Source organism: Bactrocera oleae, chromosome 4, assembly GCF_042242935.1.
Source record: "Bactrocera oleae isolate idBacOlea1 chromosome 4, idBacOlea1, whole genome shotgun sequence".
Classification (NCBI taxonomy): Eukaryota; Metazoa; Arthropoda; class Insecta; order Diptera; family Tephritidae; genus Bactrocera; species Bactrocera oleae.
In genome coordinates, this window is record NC_091538.1 from 4703960 (window position 1) to 4727124 (window position 23165).

Consider the following 23165-nt stretch of genomic DNA (forward strand, 5'->3'; position numbering starts at 1 on the left):
ATTTAAAAGCATATTTGAGTTCTGAGAAAAGATTTTTTAAATATAAATAAACTGACTATTTTGGCATAGAAATATACAAAATTATAATAAATATAAATATAAATTTTATATTATTTATTTAAGCTATTTTCACTTTTTACATACTAGATGCATATTTACATATACATAATATTTAAATTTCTATTTATTTGTGATTAACCCAATATCTACAAACCAATCAAAGTTCTGTGTTTTATTTCAGTTCCGCTATAATATTAATTTCTAATCATTGACTTCCGCTGCTGTTTGAAAATCAATTTTTTACTAATTTTGGTGAAACCAACCAATACTTTCAAAATTTCATGATTACAAATAATTTTGCCTCAAAATTTCAGCATCACATTTTAATCACAACGAAGCATAGCAAGTGCCACGCGTATGCGCTGTACATTTTACGCTACTCTACTTTACTCATACCTTACACACATACAACACTATATTTGGTATATTTATGGTTTTATATTATATGGACTGACATAAGATGTGTCATATTGTCAATAACACGTAAACCTATTAGTCAACTGTCTTAACTGCAACACCTTTTCACTTACAACTGACACCTCACCGATTTCCTTGGTCACACTTGTCATAAAAAATTGCTACAATATGAATGAACACAATTTTGCTGTACCTAGCTTTGCTGCAGTTGCTCAAAGTAGTAAAATAAGTAAATAGTTACATACAAACATAAGTATTGTAACACGCTCTCAGCTGTCAGCTTAAAAATTGCTTTAACAGCTGTTGATGACAGCTACAACGAGCACAGTTAGCAACTATCAGCTGATGTTGACATTAGTGAGGCTTAAGTAAGCGTTAAAGTCAAAAGCGTATTTTACATGTAGTGCATAAATAAATTATATTAAAATATGTGCTTGTATGTATTTTACACAGTTTCTGCTTCATTCATAAACATTTTAGCTCACAACCGACATGAAGACATGATAAATGCAAGAAAACCAAAAATATGATGAAAACACGCAAGGCGAAGACTTTCAAGTATGGGAATTTAATTGAAAATATAAATTTGTATGTATGTTTGTGATACAAAAATTGTCGTCTACCGCTGCCAGCGGCATTTCACATGAGCCATATGAGCACAAAATTATTTGAATAAGTATGCGAATGTACAATAATTAAAGAAAAAACTTTAGCTAAAGTGGAGATTACGAAGCGACTTTGTAAAAGCAAACAATAAAATATTGTTGGTGAAAAATTATAAAGTTTTATCAAAGCGTGTTGACCTCTAATTTTACAGGTGGCTTCAGTTTGTTTGTGACAGTGAGATGTAATTAACAAAAATTACGCACATCTACAATACCAAATTTGTTATGGTGCCAAGGAACCTATGTACCAAGTTTCAGCTAGATATCTTAATTTGTACTCAAGTTGCACAATCGGACGGATGGACAGACAGATAGACATCAGAATTTCAACTCGTCTCGTCATCCCGATCATTTATGTATACTCTATATCTATCTTGATTAGTTTTAGGTGATGCGCACAACCGTTCGGAGAACAAAACTAGTATACTCTGTAGCAACATGTTGCAAGACTACATAAATATTATTTTTGTATAAATATTATTTTTTTGTAAAAAAACTCAAATTTCTGAAGACAGTATTTTGATTGTTATTTAAAATTTTTTATTATTTTTAATAGAATTTATTTTATGATTTTACGCAGAAATAATATGGACGCCAATACAAAATTCAAATTTCATTTAAATAAAAATAAGTAATTGTTAAAAAATATTTAGATTAAATTTAAGTTTGAAAAAATCAAAATGAAATTTTTTTCATTACAAATGATTAAAATCACAACACTTTTTCAGTTTTAATTTTAAATTACTTGTAAAATGCCAACATCGTTTCAAATTTTTCTCATCAAGTCTATGTGTTGAACACAACTTCGTAAAAAATTCTACGAGTTTTTTTTTTAATTTCAACTGCAAAATAAGTTTTTTTTAAATAAAAAACAACGTTTTTGTTTTTTTTTTAAATTCTGTAATAGCTTACTTTTGTAGACTTCCACAAAATCTTTAAAAACAAATTTTGCTACAAAGCTGAGGCAATTCTTCACAAACAATTTATTAATTAAATGTTGCATTAAACATTTTTTCTTAAAAATTACGCTACTTGGCACACAGTAACACAAACATTTCTTTTGGATTGTTGTTTTTGGCTTTCTTTGTGGTCTTTAGACGCTCACAGTCACCCCGCTTACCAATTTGCCATGCCAACAGTAGCTTGCATGCGCCAGCCAAAGAGTCGCGCATGCGCATAATGTAAACATGAGTTGACAAATTTTCAACTTGAACCACGATTACGATGAGCGCACAAACACATAAACCAGCTAAACATGTATACGCAGAAACATATAAATAAAGGCAATAAGTGGCTGCAATCGTTACATGGTGTTGTTATTTGTGCTTTGCTATGAAATTGTTATTAGATACAATATAATGCCATTTAGTTACATGTAGACGATAATGTGTATGTATGTAATTTTTGCGATTGCGCGGCACTGCTGAGAATGCGCTTGTGACTTTTTCACTTACACAGTTTTATTTTAACGCTATTGCATTTTTAGGTATGACTTCGGCGCATATCACTCACTGTCTTGTAACGAAATACATATATATCTTTGTGCATAATGTTGCATGATTCTGTTTCAAAGTGAAGACAAACTAAAAAAATAAATATTGTTATGAAAGTTTTACAGTCAACAGCATCATAAATTTTTGATATTTTTCTCCGTTAATGAGCTCTACATAGCAAAAATATTATTAGCAAACATATTATGCATTATATGTGTATGTACGTATAGGCATGCGCAGACGCTGCAATTAAACTTGATGTATGCTGCAATTGGTTCATTGGCTTTTCATGATGGTTGGTAGGCACATCATAGCAGTGTTGTCTATATTTGTATATACAAGTATGTATGTATAATGACAGACTTATTTTTTATTGCCGGCTCTGATGGTGATAAAATCTTAGAAATAATGGAACTTTACTTAATAACTTAAGAAATTCAAACCCTTGTCAAATATTAGCCAAGTCGACAGTCAACTTAGAAGCAGTTATCAATGATTGGCAAAGCGCCATCGTAGAAATGCCAGGTGGACCAGGCAGACCAAACTTGCATGCGCAGGACCTCTAGAGCGCGACGTACTAAGACCTTTATGGCAGTCAACGAATTCACTTTTATACTGGATTAATGCAGAAATTTTCGGTATTTGATAAATTATAAGAAAATACCTATATATTAGCCAGTCAACCGTGATATTTCTTGAAAATATAATATCAATATGGCAATAAGTTCTGTGCATTGTGTCCTGTTTTCGCGCTGTTCGTACTAAGTTGTTTTCGATTCAATTTGTTTACGTTGCAGTAGTGAAACGCGACGGAAATTATAATTTTATAATTTAAAATTCTAAGCGTAAAATCGTCAACAACTTTAGATAAACACACTTATCTACCGTCTAGGTATTTGACAGATTAGTATTTTAGGTGTGCCTGCTTTAGTATAAAAGCTCGACAATTTACATGTTAAATTATCAGTTTAATTGAAACAGTTACAAATAATCAACATGAAAGCCTTCATTTGTTTAATCGTGGCTCTGGCTCTGGCCGCACCAGCCCTCGGGGAGGTCTTGAACCGTTGCTCTATGGCTCGTGAGATGTCACGCTTGGGTGTTCCCAGGGATCAATTGGCTCGTTGGGCTTGTATTGCTGAACACGAGAGCTCCTACCGCACTGACGTCGTCGGTCCAACCAACTACAATGGCTCCAACGATTACGGTCTCTTCCAAATCAACGACTACTACTGGTGCCAACCTGCCAGCGGTCGCTTCTCCTACAATCAGTGTCACATCGACTGCAATGGATTGTTAACCGACAACATCGAACCCATAGTACGTTGCGCCCAAGAGATCCTGCGCATGCAAGGTTGGTCTGCCTGGTCCACATGGCATTTCTGCGATGGCGCTTTGCCAAGCATTGATGACTGCTTCTAAGTTGACTGTCGATTTGGCTAATATTTGACAAGGATTGGAATAAATGATCACTGCAAAATAATGAGAAAGTATTTGTTGATTTTGTAATGGGTTCATTAGGCTTATGTTACATACAAATCTATACTGGCGATGTAGTTTTAAGTTCCACGTGGCTGATCACTTATTTACACTCATTCTGTTTGATACTAATAAACTCGGCTAAAGAGTTTAATTAACATGTTTGTAAAAAGTTGTGGATCTTTGGAAATCTTAACATTGGTAGGGTTCAAACAAACTTGAGCTTGAGTTAAGTTAGATAAAATACTCAAATTTGAAAGCTCGTTCAATTTACTAAATCCCACTAATGAAACAATTATAAAGGTATAAGGTCTCCTCGAATACCTTACAAGGAATGTACTTGGCGACATTTAATATATTGTATATTCTCGCACGTGTATATCTACATCAATTGACAAGTTTCGGATACAACTTTAGTTCGGAAGCATCATATGTTGAATATATGTACATATTTATATTTTTTTGTCACTTCTCTACTTTACTAAATTTTTCTCAAAACCTCTTGAACCTGATGAAATCTGCATAAGCTATTTACAACCAATCTAACAACAACTTAATTATCCCATCTCACAAGAGTCAAAAGGTGTCAAATATTTGTGAAAACACACAGAAATTACTAAAATCCAAATTAACTGAGAACAGTGAGGTCACCAGTGTCATACCACAGCCGGGAAGTATTTTTGACTGATTGAGTGCGCCAGCCAACGTAGCTGCATCTGCGCTAGCGCGTGGGTGTCAGCTACATTTCTGGACATCCACAGCGGCCTGGCGTTGAAAGACAGCTAATCAAATGGGAAGTCAAACAAGTCACAGCACGCAGCAGGTTAAACCACGAGCACAGCAGGAAGAACTTGGCAAATAGAAAGAGTGGCTGCAAAGGTAGCAAACAAAAAAAGCCACAAACTCGTCTGTGGTTTATAACGCCAACACGCGCATGCGCGTCAAGTATTTGCACACTAATGACCGGCAGTGTCGGCTGCGCGACGTTGTGGAAATGTAGTCGGTTGACTTGCTTGGGTGCCGTTTAATGCGGCACTTTAAATGTGGCTGCCACTTCTCTGGTGAAGACGAAAAATTGTTGTACTTGCAATTTGCTGGCTGACTGAATGAATGTCTCGTTCGATACGGTTGGTTGTGTATACACCGTTACGGCCGAGTGCCTAAATTGCTGATTGCATGTGGCAGTCATTCTTTTCATTTTTCTTTGTTGCTTTTCTGCAAAGTACCAACATTTAGCAAATGTTTACCAAAGCTACTGATTATTCGCTTAGATAATTTATTCAATAACCCGGCAAAATGAAGAAAAGCTTGCTTACTTGCAGTTACGTGGTATTCTAAGTGTACCCGGTGAAAGCCGCAGTTGCATGTGCTTGCTCTCCGACAAACTGCCAACTTCAAAACTGTCATTATCTGCTGCCTTACTCCGTGTGCCGACAGTTGTTCGTACTTGCCTTTTGGCTTAGCTATTGGCGCCAAGGGTTAAGTGTGGCGAGGTCAGCGAACATTAGCTGTACCATGGAGATTCACTGAAATCAAATCGTAGATGAGGGTAATGGCAACAGAGTTTAAAAAAAAATAGTAATATAAAATTGATATCAGTAGCGTGTATAGCTCGATCTCCCCCACTTAGTATGACTTGTTACTAGGATTCGACTTACTACGTCGATTGAGTCTACCATTTTGCTGCTGTCATTTTTTTCAGTACTTCCTATTCAACCTGTTATTTCCATAGGAACCGAGAATAGTGTCCTATCAAACATTTCTGAACTGTTTGCACTTAAACTGAGCTCGCTGTAGCTTTCAGGTCCTTTTTTGGTTGCTTTATTTTAAAGTCTGACGTTCGATTTTTCACATCTGTTTTCCGTTTATACTTTTTTCCTCAAATATCAAGATTCAACTTTTGAAAGGCTTGTCATTTTAATACTTTGACTTTCATAGATAATGTTTAATATTCAATTAATTATGTTTAAATATAGTAAACACATATACGTATATAGTATAATAATATACGTATAGATATCATCGGCAAAGACCGGATGCTCGCGCCAGATTAATAAAGCGTGTGAGAATTCTTATCTTAAACGAAAGTTGCGCATTCATTGCTAATATTAGATTACCAATATCAAAATATTTATAATATAAATTAACATTTTTCAGAAGTGTTAAGGACATAAAAGTTGCTCGCCAACGCGATACGCTTGCTCATACATAATTTTAAATAAAACTTAAATAAAATAATATCTTCAAAATTAGCTTTTTTGTCTTGATAAACAAGTGATAAATCACAAACTTGCCTTAAAATGTCAATATTTGATAATATTTTGACCAACAGACTTTTTAAAGTCGATATCTCCGCCTGGCGAAATGCTGGTATTCACCGCACAATTACGATTATCAATGAAGTGAAGATATAGTTAGATAAGCGGGTCTAAGGCGACTTACTTAAGTGCGTAAAAAACATATAATAAACAAAGCTTATCATATATATTGTATATATATAACCGATCAATTATCAAGTTAATCTAGAAAATAAAAATTGTTAAAAAAAATGGGACAATTGAGACAATATTTTATATGCCTGACTGTTGTTACAGTGATACTCTTGAATAGTAGACATGTTTACGTGACATGTGACGATTAGAGTAGAGCTCATTCAAATTTTAGATTTTATACATAAATTTTAGTTAAAGAGTTAATGGTTGTCAATCTAGTTATAGGTTGACAATCCTCTCAAAATAGTATAAGGACAAATATTTCATGAAAATCGATTTCGTATACAGTCTATTATATATATAATATATATATATATAGAAGTAATTGATATATATATAGAAGTAATTGATTAGTATAAATACCACTGTCTTCAATATAAACGTATGTCTTCGCTTCGGTGCATGACTTAACTCTGGAAGATTAAGGGATACAGCTTCACTTATTCAATAATATGCCACTTGAAAGGCCTTTGTAGTGTTTTATCCATAATGTTAATGATATAATAACTTATTATAGTGCACATGGATCATTAGACCCTTATATGATTACTAATAAGCAACCGAAATATCTTCAGTTATGCTTCGAAAATCACAGTGGCACATAAATAGGCGCCAGAGCGATTAGTAAACGGTTTTTAGACAACTTTAATGTAGCGTAACTAGCAAATGAGCCAACAACCGAGTATATCTTGTGGCAATATTTCATGAGCTAATATGAGGCAAAATGTTATTGTGATTATATTTTATTTGCATGGCAATGCTTGGTTGACTCAATAATTCGCTTTGGAAAACGAGCGACAAAGGTTGGCGGGTTGTGTTAATGAGTAAAATTGTGTCAGTGAATATACGATGACAACAAAAATAGTGTCATAATTGGTGGCGGCAGTATCACGTTTTAGGAAACATATGTTATGGATAATTATAGAAATATATAATATGTACTTATGCTTTTAAATTATATACAAAAAGCGCTTATAGTCAAAATCGGCGCTATTTTGCATTGTCGATATTATATGAGCGTATGTGCAGACGTAAATATTTATAAATATTACAATATTTTATTTTTGATTTTAAGTTTCGTTTTAAATTTGTACTAAATTTAATTAAAGATTTTGTGTGCAAAAAAATTTGCACTTAAAATTTTCCAACCTCTAATTTAATTACTACAGCTACGAGAGCTTGGCCAAAGCAACTGACTCGATTTTTTAATTATTTCCGTTATATTGCTATTCGCGATATTATTTGGTTATTATTTTTTATTTATTTTATTTATTTTATTTGTCTTCATAACACCTTAATAATTGAAAACTTTTTGTGTTAATTTGTTGTGTGAAGGTCGCTATATTGGCAATAATCCGTTTAAATTACTTTGCTTAATAAAGTAATGAATAACGGTTTTACAATATGTGTAATTGGTTCCAATATACATGGAACTATCTTTTATGTTATTGCATAATTAAGCAAAAACTAGTAGCTTTTTATATTTGAGTTATTTTTATTACATTTTGGAGTTCTACAAAATACACGTGGTTTGTGTTTTTTTAATACCTAATCAGTAAAGTAGTCAGTTTTCAGTATATTTTTGGACATCTTTGGTGGTATAGAATAATTTCGCTGTTTGCCTTGAACTCGTACATGTTTATACGATTGCTGGCATAAACTTTCAAAAAACCTAAAAAACTACCTCCTAGGTAATCGACTCTAAAGATATGGATCAACAGTCCATTCAATCTCCTTTTAACATCAGAAGTCCAGAAACTTTTCTCGCAGTAACCGCCAACATCAATCGATATAGATTTCTATTGACTAATTTCTTTCCTAACGCGACCAGACACTGTGGAAAGGGTTAGACCATATGTATATTGAGTTAGAATCATTTATATACTACAATATTTTAAAAAAGCTTTACAAAAACCTCTTTTTCCACGACGAGTTTTCGAACACTTGTTCATCAGATAAAGAGATTATTCAAAATAAATAACATAGGTGATGCTTTGATATTTAAAATAATGACAACCGAAACTTTCTACAGAATCGATTTCATATTAATCACAGTAAACAAACATGCCTCATGCCACTAGATAGGCTCTCAAACGTCATGTGTATATTGTGCCACAAAAACTGTATTGGAAGCAAAAAATAACTATACAAACAAGTGAAACAAACCATATAAGAAAAAATAGAGAAATTATTAGAATATCGTAAAGAACAAGATTTTATTCTTTATGAGCCTCAACAGACACAACTAAACGTACGGCACCAGTGAATTGCAATGATGCCGTCAGAACAAGAAACCAAACATTTTTAAAAATATGAAATATTAGCAAAGGAAAGGTAAAAAGATTCATTGGAAATAAGAAGAAGTAAACAGAGAAAAATCGGTGAAATAACATTAAACGCCGAAATGAGAATGTGCAAACTAAAGAACATTCACTGAAGGTACGAAACTTTTTTTCGCGCAACACAAACCACAAAACAACAGCCACCAACTGGCAATAGCTGAAAATGCTTAGCAAAGTGGATAGCAGAAACCAAGAAAGAGAGGAAAATCATGAAGAAGGTGCTTGCAAGCAGCTGAGATAGCCAAGTAGACGTTTACAAAAAGTTTGTAAAGAAAATATGATAAATATATGAAATTTACATACACATATAATAACCGGTATAATGAAAGAAGGCCAATGACTCGAAGCAGTCAATGCATGCTTAATGTGCAATCAAAAGAATAGCAATGCAACAAAAGCAACTTTAGCAACCAAAGCGGAAGAAATTGTCTGCCTGTGTTGTTGTTGTGGCATGTATTGTTTTTCAGCTATCTGCGTAGCTGCTGCCAATATGTAGAGTATCACCGCTAATCGATGTAAGCATATTCACACAAACTTGTCACAGAATACAGTTGCTTCAGGAAGTCTTTATTATGTGAGCTGGTTGGTTGGTTCTTTTGCTTCCTCCACAGTTGCTGCCATATAGTAAGTGTCTAATTAAGCAAGGAAGGAAGTGGGCTTACATAAAATCACAGTCTACGAAGTGCTAATTTGCTGCACACAGAGAGAAAATACGCAGAATGGCAGACAGATGGTTCGCAGCGAGAGAGTGTTTATGAATGAAATTATTATTTTTATATATAAAATATTGTTAACTTCTTACTACACGGTGAAACATTCAAAAATTTAGACTATTGTCGTTCCTTTCCATAGCGCAATCATGTGAAACATGGAGCTAGAACATGATATAACATTTGGCTTTAAAAATATCAAAAATGTTTATATAGTCTTTAAACATTGTTGAAGGAGGTCACTTGATGGCAAAAAGTCCTGTGGCTTTAAATGTCAATAAAGAAAACTTTATCACCTAAAGTCAACTAAATATTCAAACTTTCACATACAGAACACTGAAGAAGGGAAAATATTATATAGTCTATACATAGGTCAACTTAAATAAACAGACAGGCAATCGTGAACTTATTGCAAGAAAATGTTGAAATGATTATGTAGACGAAATCTTGACTATTCCCACCTAAGGTTGCAACTTCTTATTTGTTCTCTATTTCTCCCTCTCTCAACAATCACATATGTACTTAGATCGCTTGTAAACTTCAATTGCATACTTGTTATCATATATTATAATCTTGCCATTGATTAAATGGTCATGCTCTGCTGGTTTGTATATTTTAAGTTCTTGACTGCAACCTGAACGAAAGAGAGGTTAACTAAGTTCAGTGGAAAATTGCAAGGCCTAAAAAAATTGTAAATAATTTAAATTGCATAGCCTTTGTTAAATTTTGTATATATCCTACGTAATAGTTAATCATTTTGTTTTTCTTTCTTAAGCCCAAGAACCCTAATATGCTTGCGACAGCTTGTCCGGAAAGTAGCTTTTCAAACCTGAGAAAACAATTATATACATACATATATGTATATAGGTACTCTAGTTTTTCTGTTTTAACTTTTGCTTATTAGTCCAGAGCTAAGTTCCCCCTTTTATAACTGAAGCGTGACGTAGTTCTCGCTCGAGTTAACCACAAGTACATGTACTTAGATCATGAGTGACGGTAACTTGCATATGTACATACATAATTGATCTGAGTTTACAGCAAGTGTATTTTTCACATAAATAATTACGCCGAATGACAAAGCAATAAATTAAGAAATAAACTCCGACAAAGTATGAACGAAAAGTTTCTGGGCACCTGCAAATAATTATTGTTCATCACAAATATTCAATTATCCTATACAATCTAACTAAAACTGTGTTGAAATAAATAATTATACAACATAAAAATTTCAGAACCAACTTCACATATTTATTTCAATATATAATTTTAAAATTCTTATACAAATAATTCTTAATAGCTTAAAAGCAGTCAACAATGCTTGGCACATCTTAAGCTAAGGTCTTGTAAGCTCTATTTCTTACATAACAAATGGAGAACTCTTGAACTAGAAAAGTTTTTATATATCCTGAGGTACTAACAAATCTTGGCAAACCACCTGTCTTATCTCACAAATCAGAAGCAAACCCTATTAACAATGGCTGCCAGACAGTCTGGAAAGATCGAAAGTAAAATTATCTCTACTTCGCACTACACCTTATTGCCTCCAACACAACAAAACGCTTATATCTTATCATACAAAGTACCGAAGTTCATTTGAGAATTTATTTGAAATAAATTCATTTAAAACGCTACTTATGTAAAAGAGCAACAATAACTCGATGGGGCTGGAAAGTATTATTAATCAATCTGACAGTATAAAAGTAGTATGATCAATCAAGAAGTGCCGGCAAATATTGAAAATAAAATAAAACTTTATCAAAACTATTGTACTCGTACTCAAAGCAGAGCTTATCTCAATAGTTAAATGCGGCTGTTCAGCATTAAAAGCCGTGCTAAGGCATTCAGAAATTATCAGTTCTAAATAGTTCTTGAGAAACAATACACTGCACCATGAAAGCTTTCGGCGTCATGATTTGCGCTCTGGCTTTGGCCGCACCAGCCTTTAGTTATGAGGTCTTGGATCGTTGCTCCTTAGCTCGTGAGATGTCTCGTTTGGTTGCACCCAGAAATCAATTGGCGGGCTGGGCTTGTATGGCCAAACAGTAGATCAACGACTACTACTGCTGCCAACCTGCCAGCGGTCGCTTCTCCTATAACCACTGTCACATCGACTGCAATGGATTATTGGCCGACGACATAGAACCCTCAGTACGTTGTACCCAAGAGACGCTGCGCATGCAAGGTTGGCGTGCCTGGTACACCTCGCACAACTTCGACGGATAAGTGCCAAGCATTGATGACTGCTTCTAAAGTGGTTGTGTTTGTAGTTATTGTTGAATTGTATTGTATTTGCAATACTCAAATAGAGTAAATAATATAATAAATGTCATTATTGTTGTATATGTTAAAATGCTAAGAGGTTTAGGCTAATATACTTATAGAAAAATATCTCTATCAGTTAGCCAGGTTAGTATTCTTCCAATTCTTCCATTCAATTTGGTTTGCCAGAGCCTTGCGATATTTTATGCTTTGACTAGAATATGTTAACCTACAATGTTGTAGTCAGAATTTCACGCGTCTCTCCATTTTTCAGACGTAATTTGCGGTCTTCGTACATCATCACTTAATATCGCTTTAAATTTTCGAATACTTTTATTGCCATAGCCTACAAAGATAGCACCTAGAATAAGCATGAATATAATTTTATTTAGCATTACTGTGTATGTGGTAAAAAAATGTAAAAGCTTCTTGACTACGCAAGCTTCGATACTAACGAATAGCAATTCAATAGAATTTTTTTTCGAATCTACAACAATACAAAAGACACACAACAACAACTAGCCAAGGAAATAGGCCACCTCTCAGTCGGCGTACATGAACGTAATGTTTTACGGGAAAATTGCGTGGTTGCATGTGGGTGCAGACGTTGCTTGTGAATAGATGGAGAGCATACAGTAGAACGTTTAACTATCGCATTTGCTGTGTTGCGCATGTGTGGCAGCTCATGTCGCATGCCTCAAATTACCGACAACTTGTAAGTATTTGACAACAAAAACATTTGTTTGTGTTTTCGCATGGCTTTCTCCAGTTACTGTAGAATTTTCGTTAGCGCGCACTGCTAATGGCCATCCCTGTTCAATTTCCTTACTCTTGTCAGCGTATGTGTGTACTTAGGTGCCATATATATGTATCTATAGGTACTTATGGCAGTATACCGTTAAACAATGGTCTTGACGCATTTGTTCCGTGTGGTTAAACTAACATGATTTCCACATGTCATACCGCAACCGCAGCAATTTACATGCAACAACATGCAACTGTACAAAAACAATTTGTAATTGCATGCTATGAAACAATGGGCGAAGACGTCAATGCTATCATCATGATCTGCGTCTTGTCAATTCTTGATGCTTTTGTTTAGCGCATTTAAACGCTTAATTCTTTTATATTTGCTTGCCTCAAAGCTGGTAATGCCAACGAAGATGCGCAGAAATATGAGTAGTATCCGCCTCTGCTAGCATTCTAACCTAGAATTTTCTCACACTTCCGACATTCACACATTTACATATGGATATGTGCGTATCGCTGTAAGTTCTGCGTAAAGTTTAGTTGCATTCAAAGTAATTTAAATTATGCAAATTATTGCGTGTGGCTGTGTATGTGTTAAGTATGCTTTCATCGCTTTTAATCGTTTTCCAAGTATTACGTTTGCTTCTTTCATAATTTTTTTTCACATAATTTTCTTGACATACATACAAATGTATAGTCTTAATTTATTTTGTGTAGTTGCCATTCCCAATTCTTCGTTTTTTTCAGTCACAGTGCCATTTTATTTCTCTTAAAAGTTGCTTTAGCGCCTGTTCAACGCCGCCTAGGGTCGATATATTTTTAAGCTTCCTATTCAACGTTGCTGCTTCCCACGCCTTCAGCTGGCTTTTTTGCTAGCTTTTATGATTTATTCGCAGAAATAGTTTTTTTCTAAAATGAACCTTCTTCATTTGAAAGATATGATGGAAAGAAAAAGAACTTTTTATATAGATTTTTTTATGACTTTGGATATACATATATACTTACCAACTAAGTAAGTAAGAGGAAATATATATAAAAAAAAGGAATTACATGTATATATTTTAAATATTTGCTAAATTCAAACTTTGGAAAAAAAATGTTGCTGTTGAGTAGGCAATGCAATTTTTAGACTATATAATATTTAGATCTAAGAAAAAACTATTTAAAAAATTATAACTTTTTCGTCAAATAAATCGGAAGCTTTTGTTATTTTTTTTTTGCGCCTCCTTTTTCACTTCTACATACGTACATGCTACAGTTTGCAATCTATTGATTTGCAAATCCCGTGTTTTCGAGTTTTGAAACTTACAATTCCCAAAAATTAAAATATAAGGATTGCATATAGTACATATTTTAGTAAAAAAAAACATTCATGTAGCGCTTATTTATTATAAATATAAATTTCCCCATAAAAATCTTTATACTTCAATATTATTGTAAAAAGGTTGATTAGTAGATAGAAATTTTTCAAAAAGTCAAAAGCAATATTTAAACCTTATCCCAAAATTCTAGGATTTCGTCATGAAAAATAATTTTGCAGATTCTAAGAACTCGCTACTAGGGTAGGAACCAACTCTAACACTCAAACCATCGAAAGTACCCTAAATTTGATCAACTCTACTTATAAGCCATAAAAAAATAATTCTTTATCTATATCATAATAATTTTTGTCTATATTGGAATATTTTTTATAAAAAATAAGAACAATTAGCTAAAATAAATATTTCATTTTCTTCTCATTTTAGGTGAGTACCTGTGACGTATGATTAACTTTTGAAAATTAGTTTTTAATAAAAAACTAATGATGAGTTACTTCTCAACAAGCAAACAAAAATTTCAGCCGTCAACCGGTATGAAACAAATGTCAATTTATAAACTCAATTTAATGATTTTTAACTTATCACTGACTTCCTGAATACATACTTGATATTTAGTTGTTATACTTTGAGCAAACAGATCCCTGTTGTTTTTAAAATTTGTAAGATAGAGCATAATAACAATGATGTAACTCATGAGAATCTTACAGAAAATCAAATGCAATCAAATATGAAAATCTTACTGGTTAACATCCCTACGATTTGCGAACTGTATTTGACACTTTTTGCAAATAAATAGCATATTTTCATATTCGATCTTTCCAACAACATTAAAAATCACCTTAAACTAAATTAAAATATTGGTCTCTAGACTACAACTGCATGTCATGAAAATCAAACTGTTGACAGTTTGTCAACATAAAAGTGACAGCTGTCAACAACTAAATTGCAGAATATGCAAAAAAAAATCCCAGCAGACATGTAAAGTTACAGTTGAGGAGAAAAATTAATAAAATTATGCAAACAGCGGAAAAAGCATATGTAGCAAATAAATTAAAGCTGAGGTGGGAAAAGAAATGAAAAATCGCCAACGACAAAAATGTAAATGAAAGACATTTGTTACTCACAGCCGTGTGCAAAAAAAAAATGTATACAATTGGCTAGAGAGATAGCAACAACAAGATGTGCATAATTTTGTATGAACAAAAACGCGTGGGACTAACAACAACAGCAGCAAACACACAATAAAGATAAAGCAAGAAAAAGAAATGGTTATGGGCAATAAATGTGCGACAAAGTGAGCATATTTAGTAGCGAGTAAGAAAATATTCATATTATATATTAAACATTCTAAATTAAATTTTAAACAAAATTATCTACATTTTATAAATATCAAATAAAAATATTTTTTTTTTGCTATAAAATAATAGAAAGCGCAAAGTGCAAATTTAACGCAAAAAATTATACAGAAATATAAAAAAATCCAATTAAAATGCAAAAATCATATATCTATATATAAGTAAGTATATACAAACATTGGTAATAAAATAATTATGTGCCAATTTAGCGGAAGTCATCAAGAAAAATTGTTAAAAAGCTACATATCTATCGATGTTTACAGAAAGGTACACAGCATTTGAATTGAATGCGCATGTGAAAGAGCTAGCTGGAGCTAGAAACTGTGTGACTAAATGCTGCAAAAGTGTCAACGTATGTAAGAAAGAGTTGCCGCTGAAAAATGTGACAAACGAGCAACACGTCATGATTGCATTTAAGATAAGCTAACCTCGCCATCAGCAGCGACAGTAGCAGCCGCCGCACGATCATTCATCATTACGGAAAGAAGCAAAGAAAATAAAGAAAGCTCTCTTAGCTAAGTATACAAAAAATATGAAAAAAAAACATAAATAAGCTAAACGTCTGCTCAACTACCGACCTACCGAGCTACCGAGTTGTAGATAAAGTTATTTTCCCAAGCAACCTCGTAACAAAATAGTCATCATTTGCAGTTTACTATGCCATGCCAAAATAATTGGCTCGTAGAAAAAATTTTAGCACTAAAATCTATTATAATCTTTTCTCTGTACTCGCCATTATTCGCGCTTAAAGACAGTAATAAATAAAATATTATACGAAATGTAAATTTTGCGAAAAAAATAGTTACCTGCTGACTTATAAATAAAGCTTTTCTCACATGCTTTCTATGCCGCTTTTACTCAGCAATTTTCGCATTGAGATATGAACTTTTGGAACAATAAACGAAATGCATGCGCTTAGCTTAAAAATCAGATTTTGAGCGCCAATTGTGAGATTCAACATTATTTCTGTCTTATTACACATAGTTTAAACTACTTGTCTAGTGTTTTTTGAATTGATCAATAAAATTTAGTAAAAGTTGATTTAAAAAACAAACATTTAATTAAAACTTGGCTTAACCTTCCTGGCACACAAATAATACATGGCCCTCAAGCTTTCTTTTTTGTAAACTTTAATGGTCAGAAAGATTAGTGAAGCTAGATATTTTAGAGATATTTTTGATCAGAATTTTTTATTGTGCTTCGGCAAGAGCAGATTTTTGGGCAAATGTTTAGAACACTGAAATGATTTATTTAAGTGTCATTCTATAGATTATACGATAGCCTACATGTGATATCTGTTCAGTGGATCTTATAATAAATGCCAAAGTTACATAATCTATAGGTTATGTGCTAAGATTTCGAATCGTTCAAAAGAGAATTAACTGCCGAAATTCTCAGCAACAATTGACCAAAATTATTTTTGAAATGCCTTACAATTTATGCCTATACCTTTATAGATTTTATATGACGTCAGTGATGCATTTTCTAATAACCTTTGCTGAAAACACTCACTTTGTAGATATTTGCAGTTTTTTTTCTACCCACAATAAGACCTTTAGTCTGTTTACAGCGTAAATATTTAAATAGAACCTCTCTAAAGCCATTTTAAATACAGCCTTACAAGCTGCAGACAATTACGCAATTTCAAGTGTAAACAAAAGTGCTCACACTTTAAACCAATTAAAATGCCATTCAACAATTTTATTTACACAAATGAGTATCTAATACGACTACTTGAATAGGTGCGTATCATAGTCGTACTCGTGCGGCCGCAAATATACAGTAGCTTACATATCAACAATCAACAATTGAACTGCTGATTATCGATTGTTGACACATGAAATAAAACAAAGCAAACAAAAATTTTAATTTTACTATAACACCACTCACGGCTGCATCTTTTATAGCATAAAAGAATATAAAAAGATTTTTATCTTTATATTGATCGATCAGTTTGAGTGACAGCTATATGCTATAGTGTTCCGATCAGAAGAAATTTTTCGGAGCTTGTAGCATAATCTAAACCAACTTTCGAATAAAAAAGTCTTACACAAAAGAACTTAGTTTGGATTCCTCAGCTTTTATGGCAGCTTTATATAGCTATAGTGTTATGATATCGGCGGTTCCGAGAAATGAGTAGCAATATCTTAAAATTTGAGGTACTAGTTAGCGTATATACAGACGGCACCTCGTCATGCTATTCATTACTTCCATACTTCATTCGCTCCATGTTTTACAAACTTCGTTGCAAACTTAATATACTCTGTTTAGTGTATAAACATATGGTGGCTAAACGTTGGCTTGTAGCGTGAACGCCATGCTGCTGCGCTCGCTCCCAATCTGAAATATACTATTGAACAACTTATTGCAAATATATGTATATTATATGTATGCTTGTGTTAGATTTTCATTTTTTTTTTCTTTTTTTTCCTTTGCATATTTTTTTGTTGTTTTTACATTTATCTAATCAATTAACCAAATTCGCTACACTTCGAACGCTAATTAACACAAATAGTTTTGTTGTAAAACAATTAGTTAAATAATTGCATGCCAAGGTGTGTAAAACAAGGCAATAAAGCCAAATAAAAGCATTAATTAATTCAAATCGCCAACGCTGAGCGGTAAGCGTGTAAAAAATTGTTTATATTTTTTTTATATTTTTCCTCATGTATTTTACGATAACCAACCGCCCTTAACGGCTCCATTCAAATCTATTCAAATTGTATATATGATTATGTAACACCGTATCATTACACTTCAACTACCGTTAACCGCATTAAAATCGCGTTGAATGCGACAGTTTTGTTGATAAACCCATTACTTATGATTTACTGCTTAGATTAGACCTTTGTCACTATTTGTACGCGTTTAATTGAGCAGAACCAACCCACTGCCGTGATAAAAGTTCTACTTATAAATATTTAGATTCGGCAAACGCTTTTGTGGCTATTGTGAATTCAAATAATTTACAGCGATTGATAAATGAATGGGTGTGTATGCGCTTTTATCGTGTGTAGCATGAATTGTATACTTTTTTCAAGAGCCAATGTTTATTGATTGATAAACTTATCAGCAATGAAGTGGAGAGAGCTGCAATAAATTAGAGCTTTGAATCTGGTTGTTTACAAAATAACTAGATGCAGTTATCTGAAAGTCCTAACTTACTAATTCAATTCACCAACATTAAAGTACAGCTCCATAACAGGCTTTTGAAGGGCCATAGTTTTATTCAGCAATCATTTTCTGAATCAGATGAATAAATGCTGTGATTCGAAACGTCTAAAAAGTCAGCGAAATGAATTAGCAGTTGTATGTATTTAGAATTGAAGAGCGATTATTTTGATCTCACGGAATAATCTGGTATAGTTATAAAAGCACAAATCCCCATTTAAACTCCAATATAAAACAAATTTTCTAAAAATAATGCCAATCTCTCGTTTGTATTTCCTCACTGAAAAAGCTGTTTAGAAAATCCAAAACTGTTTGTATGACAGCAATACGCATAGTGGTCCGGTTTCGGCGGCCCCGACAAAAGAGCAATTTCTTGGTGAGAAAAGAACGTGTTACAATTTCAGATCGATATTTCTAAAACGGAGAGAATAGTTCGCGTATATACATACAGAGGGACTAACAGATCGCCTGGTGTTTGGGCTATAATAACATTTTACTTTGTTGTTGTTTAGGACAAACCACATAGCTAAGTGTAACACCATTTTTATGCCACTTTGCCACTACCATATTTACATAAGACCATATTTACATAAGTCTGTATATACTCGTATGTATGTAATACGAAATCAAAATAAATACTTCAACAAGCATATCGCCTGCATTGGCTGTAATAAACATTACTGAAATTGAAGCAAATATTAAAATGGCAAATTATTAAGTTGCAACAACGGCACAAAATTTATTAACCATTTTTGCTTAAGTGCCAATGACAAAATCACAAAATCGGCTATTACATACAGTAACTGTGGATATGTATGCATGTTATATACCATACATTGTCAACACCATATTTACCGAAAGCAATTAGCCGCTTGGAGTGTTGTAGCTGTGACAGTTAAGCGTGCAACAAATCAATAAAACGGAATAAGTGGCAACTTGTTTTCAGCGCGGCGCAGATGCGGTTAAACGTCAGAAATGGCTAGTAAAAGTGAAAACATAGTTACAATAAAAATAAAAACAGCAAAAAAATTTTGAACAAACTGTAAAAGAAAAAAAAAATATGCTAAAAATAACAATTACAGCACCACAACAAGCCGACCAAACGGACAGACAAATAAAGCTGTTGTTGCCACTGCTGCTGAGTCGAGTGTGTAGAGTACCAGAACCGCAAAGCTTGCGACGCAGTGAACCACTAGCGCGTTTCGACAGTTACATGCCAGGCAAAGTAACTGCATTGGCTGTCAGTTGGTCGACTCATTTGCCTGCTGCATGAATAACAACAAATATTTGTCATCACTCACCACACTCAACCATAGCTGTCAGTATTTTCTACACCAACTAGTGTTGCAACTGTTTAATCGCTTTGAAAACTCACTGATTCGCACAGCGTGCAGTGGCCGTTAATTTGTCAGCATTTAATCTTGTCAAGGCGTTGTACACGATTAATTGCCACGAAAGAAAGTGAAACTGTTACACATGCAGCGGCAATATTATATGTTGCAAGTCAATATTCAATAACAAACCATAAGTAACAGCACGCTGCAGAGAAACCGGTCTAACGCGAAATTCTGTAACGCTATAATTTTGACAACAACACTATTGCAAAGTGCGACCTAGTACTAGCATCAACTCTTTTCAATATGCCCTCACCAATCCGTATCTAATAATTTTCAGTGCACTTTTTTTGGTTTATTACAATATAATTTTGATGATACCAAATTTTATCAAATGATATCAAATTTTTAAGCGTTCGCCAAGAACCGTTTCTAATAGTTTGTTCTGCCAACGAGGTTAAATGAAATTTTGTGAGAGGACGTTCATAAGACTACGTGATTCGTTAGTCATTATACCAAAAATTAAACAAAAACTACTTTGATGTACGATTTAGGAAAATCATTTCAAAATTTAACTTAGAAAATTTTTCTAAAAAGTCACAAAGCTTTCTTGTAATCTGAGCAAGTCTCTCTCTCTCTCTTCTCTCTCTCTCTCTCTCTCTCTCTCTTTAAACCAATAAAATTCCTCTAATAATAATAGGTCACTGAAAAAATTGTGTTGAAGAAATAAGACATACATTATACAACTAATAAAATCGAAAAGGACTGCCTTTGCCTAAGATCAAATTTCTATTATATTATAAACCACATTAGATTTAGAATTTGTATTAGTCTTTACATAACTTCACAATAAGAAACTCTTTCGTAAACGAAAGCTGTACTAAATGAAATGAAAGCTTGAATAAAAAGGAAGTGAAAGCTCTCAAAAAGTTTTCATAATCTTTATTACCAAACTAAGCATTTTTTACCGAAAAATTTAAGTATATAAAAAAAATTTTACAACAAAATAAAAAATATAATTGTAGTTCTATATCTTATTATAAAAATAATGAAATTAGCTAGCGTTATTCAATAACTTCAAGCTGATAACTAATATTATTATTTATACATACTTGTATATGTATGTGGTTTCTCTCCGTGCAACAGATATTATTTATCTTATTGTGTTTTAAATTTTATAAGTGGTTTCAGAGCGATAATGAACACTTACCGCTAATCAATGCGAAAATATTGATAGAAGCCTCAGCTAAAATATCAACAACTAATTATATCAAATTGTTAAAAGTCTGATATGACTTTTGAAACCAAAAAACAAAAATTTACAAGTGCGTATAGCCAACAAAGTGTGTACAACCACAATTTTCCATATATTATTTATTTTCAGTTGCTACTTTTTTGTAATACTTGTAGAAAGTTGCTTTAACTGCTTCTTTTGCAATGAAAAATTACAAAATGTATACTCACATAGTAGTCGTGCGAAATTTGCAAGTAGTTAGTCGTAAATTTTGGAATCGCAGTTAAATTCGAAGTCATGAAGTTTCAGCGCCATTACAGAAGAAACCGCAAAAGGTGACTATGTGCAATTCACACAGAGTAAAACTGCTGCTGCAAGTAGTATGCACGTACATATACATACACATGTATAAAAGCAGATGCATGCTGCGCCTGCGCATTTTCGCTGACGCTTTTATCAGCACGTTTGTCAGCACCATTATATTTTAGCCGCTGTCGTTGGCTTCAAATGAGTTTTGAATTTTATTTTTAGCTTACTTACAGAGTTATCATTATAATCTTAGTCATTCATTTTCTTCTTCAATTCCTAAATTTCTTCTTTTTCAACATCCATTTTTATACCCTGCACGTGCTAGTTTGCCACGAAATTTTAAACAACCAGCAGGAAACGTTGGGGCCCCTATAAAATATATAAATGATCAGCATGATTAGCTGAGTTAATTTAGCCATAACCGTCTGTCTGTTCGCCCATCTCTCTATACCATATATACACGAACTAGTCGCTTAGTTTTTGAGATATCGATCTGAAGTTTTGCACAAGTCCTTTTCTCCCCAAGAAGCTGCTTATTCGTAGAAACCGCCGATAACGCACACCTATAGCAAATAACTGTTATACAAACTGAACGATCGGAATCAAGCTCTTATACGGAGCCTATTGTATTTGTGAAGGGTATTTGTAGCTTCAGTGCAAGGCAAGTTAACGGTTTTTTTAAACATTTTTTGCTTATTCAATAATATTTACCATTCAATTATTTGGCACGACTTTTGTATCAACTAAACGGAAAACATATTTTCTCTTCAACACTGGATTCATAAATTAAATTTGTCTGAATACATTAGCAGTACATAGTTGTTATTAAAAACATGAATTTGTATTCATAAAATAACTTTATTTTGCAAGTAAAGTTATAACATTAAACTAAAATTTGTTTTAGAGCTACCCTTTAATAATTAGAAATCAAACAAAAAATATAAAAAAAATTCTTTGAATTATATATAAAATTTTCAAACTATTAGTTTGTCCAAAAGTGCTGCATATTTTACTCGAAAATAATAAAAGAATTAAAGTTAATAAAAAAAGTGTTAATTGAAAAAAAAAATTAAATAAACATACGCCATACTATATACGGGGTATTATAAAAATATTTAAATTTAAAAAAGGTTTACTATACAATACTTAATTTTAGTTAAAAACAAAAAAAAACATAAAAAATTGATTTGAAAAAATATATTTTTTAATACTTTCTTACAGAAAACTTTGTCAATGTGTTATTAATAAATTTTTTTTAAAAAAAAAATCCTAGAAAAATAAATAAATAATAATTAGTTATCAAATAATTCTGCAAAAATTTTGATTTCTCTTCATTTTTTTATCAATTAACTATCATTAATATTTGATTTCAAATTTATAATTTGTGTACCAACTTACTTGACTGCATATATATATATGGAAATGTATATTGTTTATTTCACAATTTCATGAAAAGTTTGTAATTTTCACATTTTTCCAGCAATTATAGTTGAAAAATTTTTTTTTTTTTTGCCTACTCTACTTCCTATGCCCTCCTTCTCTCAATGAAATCACGGAAAAGGCTAAGAAATGCAATTCGGCGAAATTTCTCCCACACGCTTTTAAGCAATATATAATCATAAAAAATATGAAATAAAACAATATTTCGCTTAAATTTCGCATAATTCATTGCTCACGCGGCGCAACGATGCGAGCATTGCCCACCGCTGCTCAGCCTAATTATGCACTTGTGTTCGTTCACGCCCACCGCGGCTTCCGAAAGCAGTCATAAACACC

The 23165-nt window shown here is 32.8% G+C and overlaps 2 protein-coding genes across 3 annotated transcripts in view; both read left to right on the forward strand.

The window, feature by feature from the left end:
- mwh (multiple wing hairs) overlaps nucleotides 1-23165 on the forward strand; it is a 94750-nt gene that overhangs the window by 56937 nt on the left and 14648 nt on the right. The gene's annotated exons all lie outside the window — the stretch shown is intronic.
- LOC106626878 (lysozyme B) lies at nucleotides 3604-4118 on the forward strand. Its single transcript, XM_014246757.3, has one exon. The coding sequence runs from the start codon at nucleotides 3632-3634 to the stop codon at nucleotides 4055-4057; it is 426 nt and encodes a 141-aa protein (XP_014102232.2). The 5' UTR covers nucleotides 3604-3631; the 3' UTR covers nucleotides 4058-4118.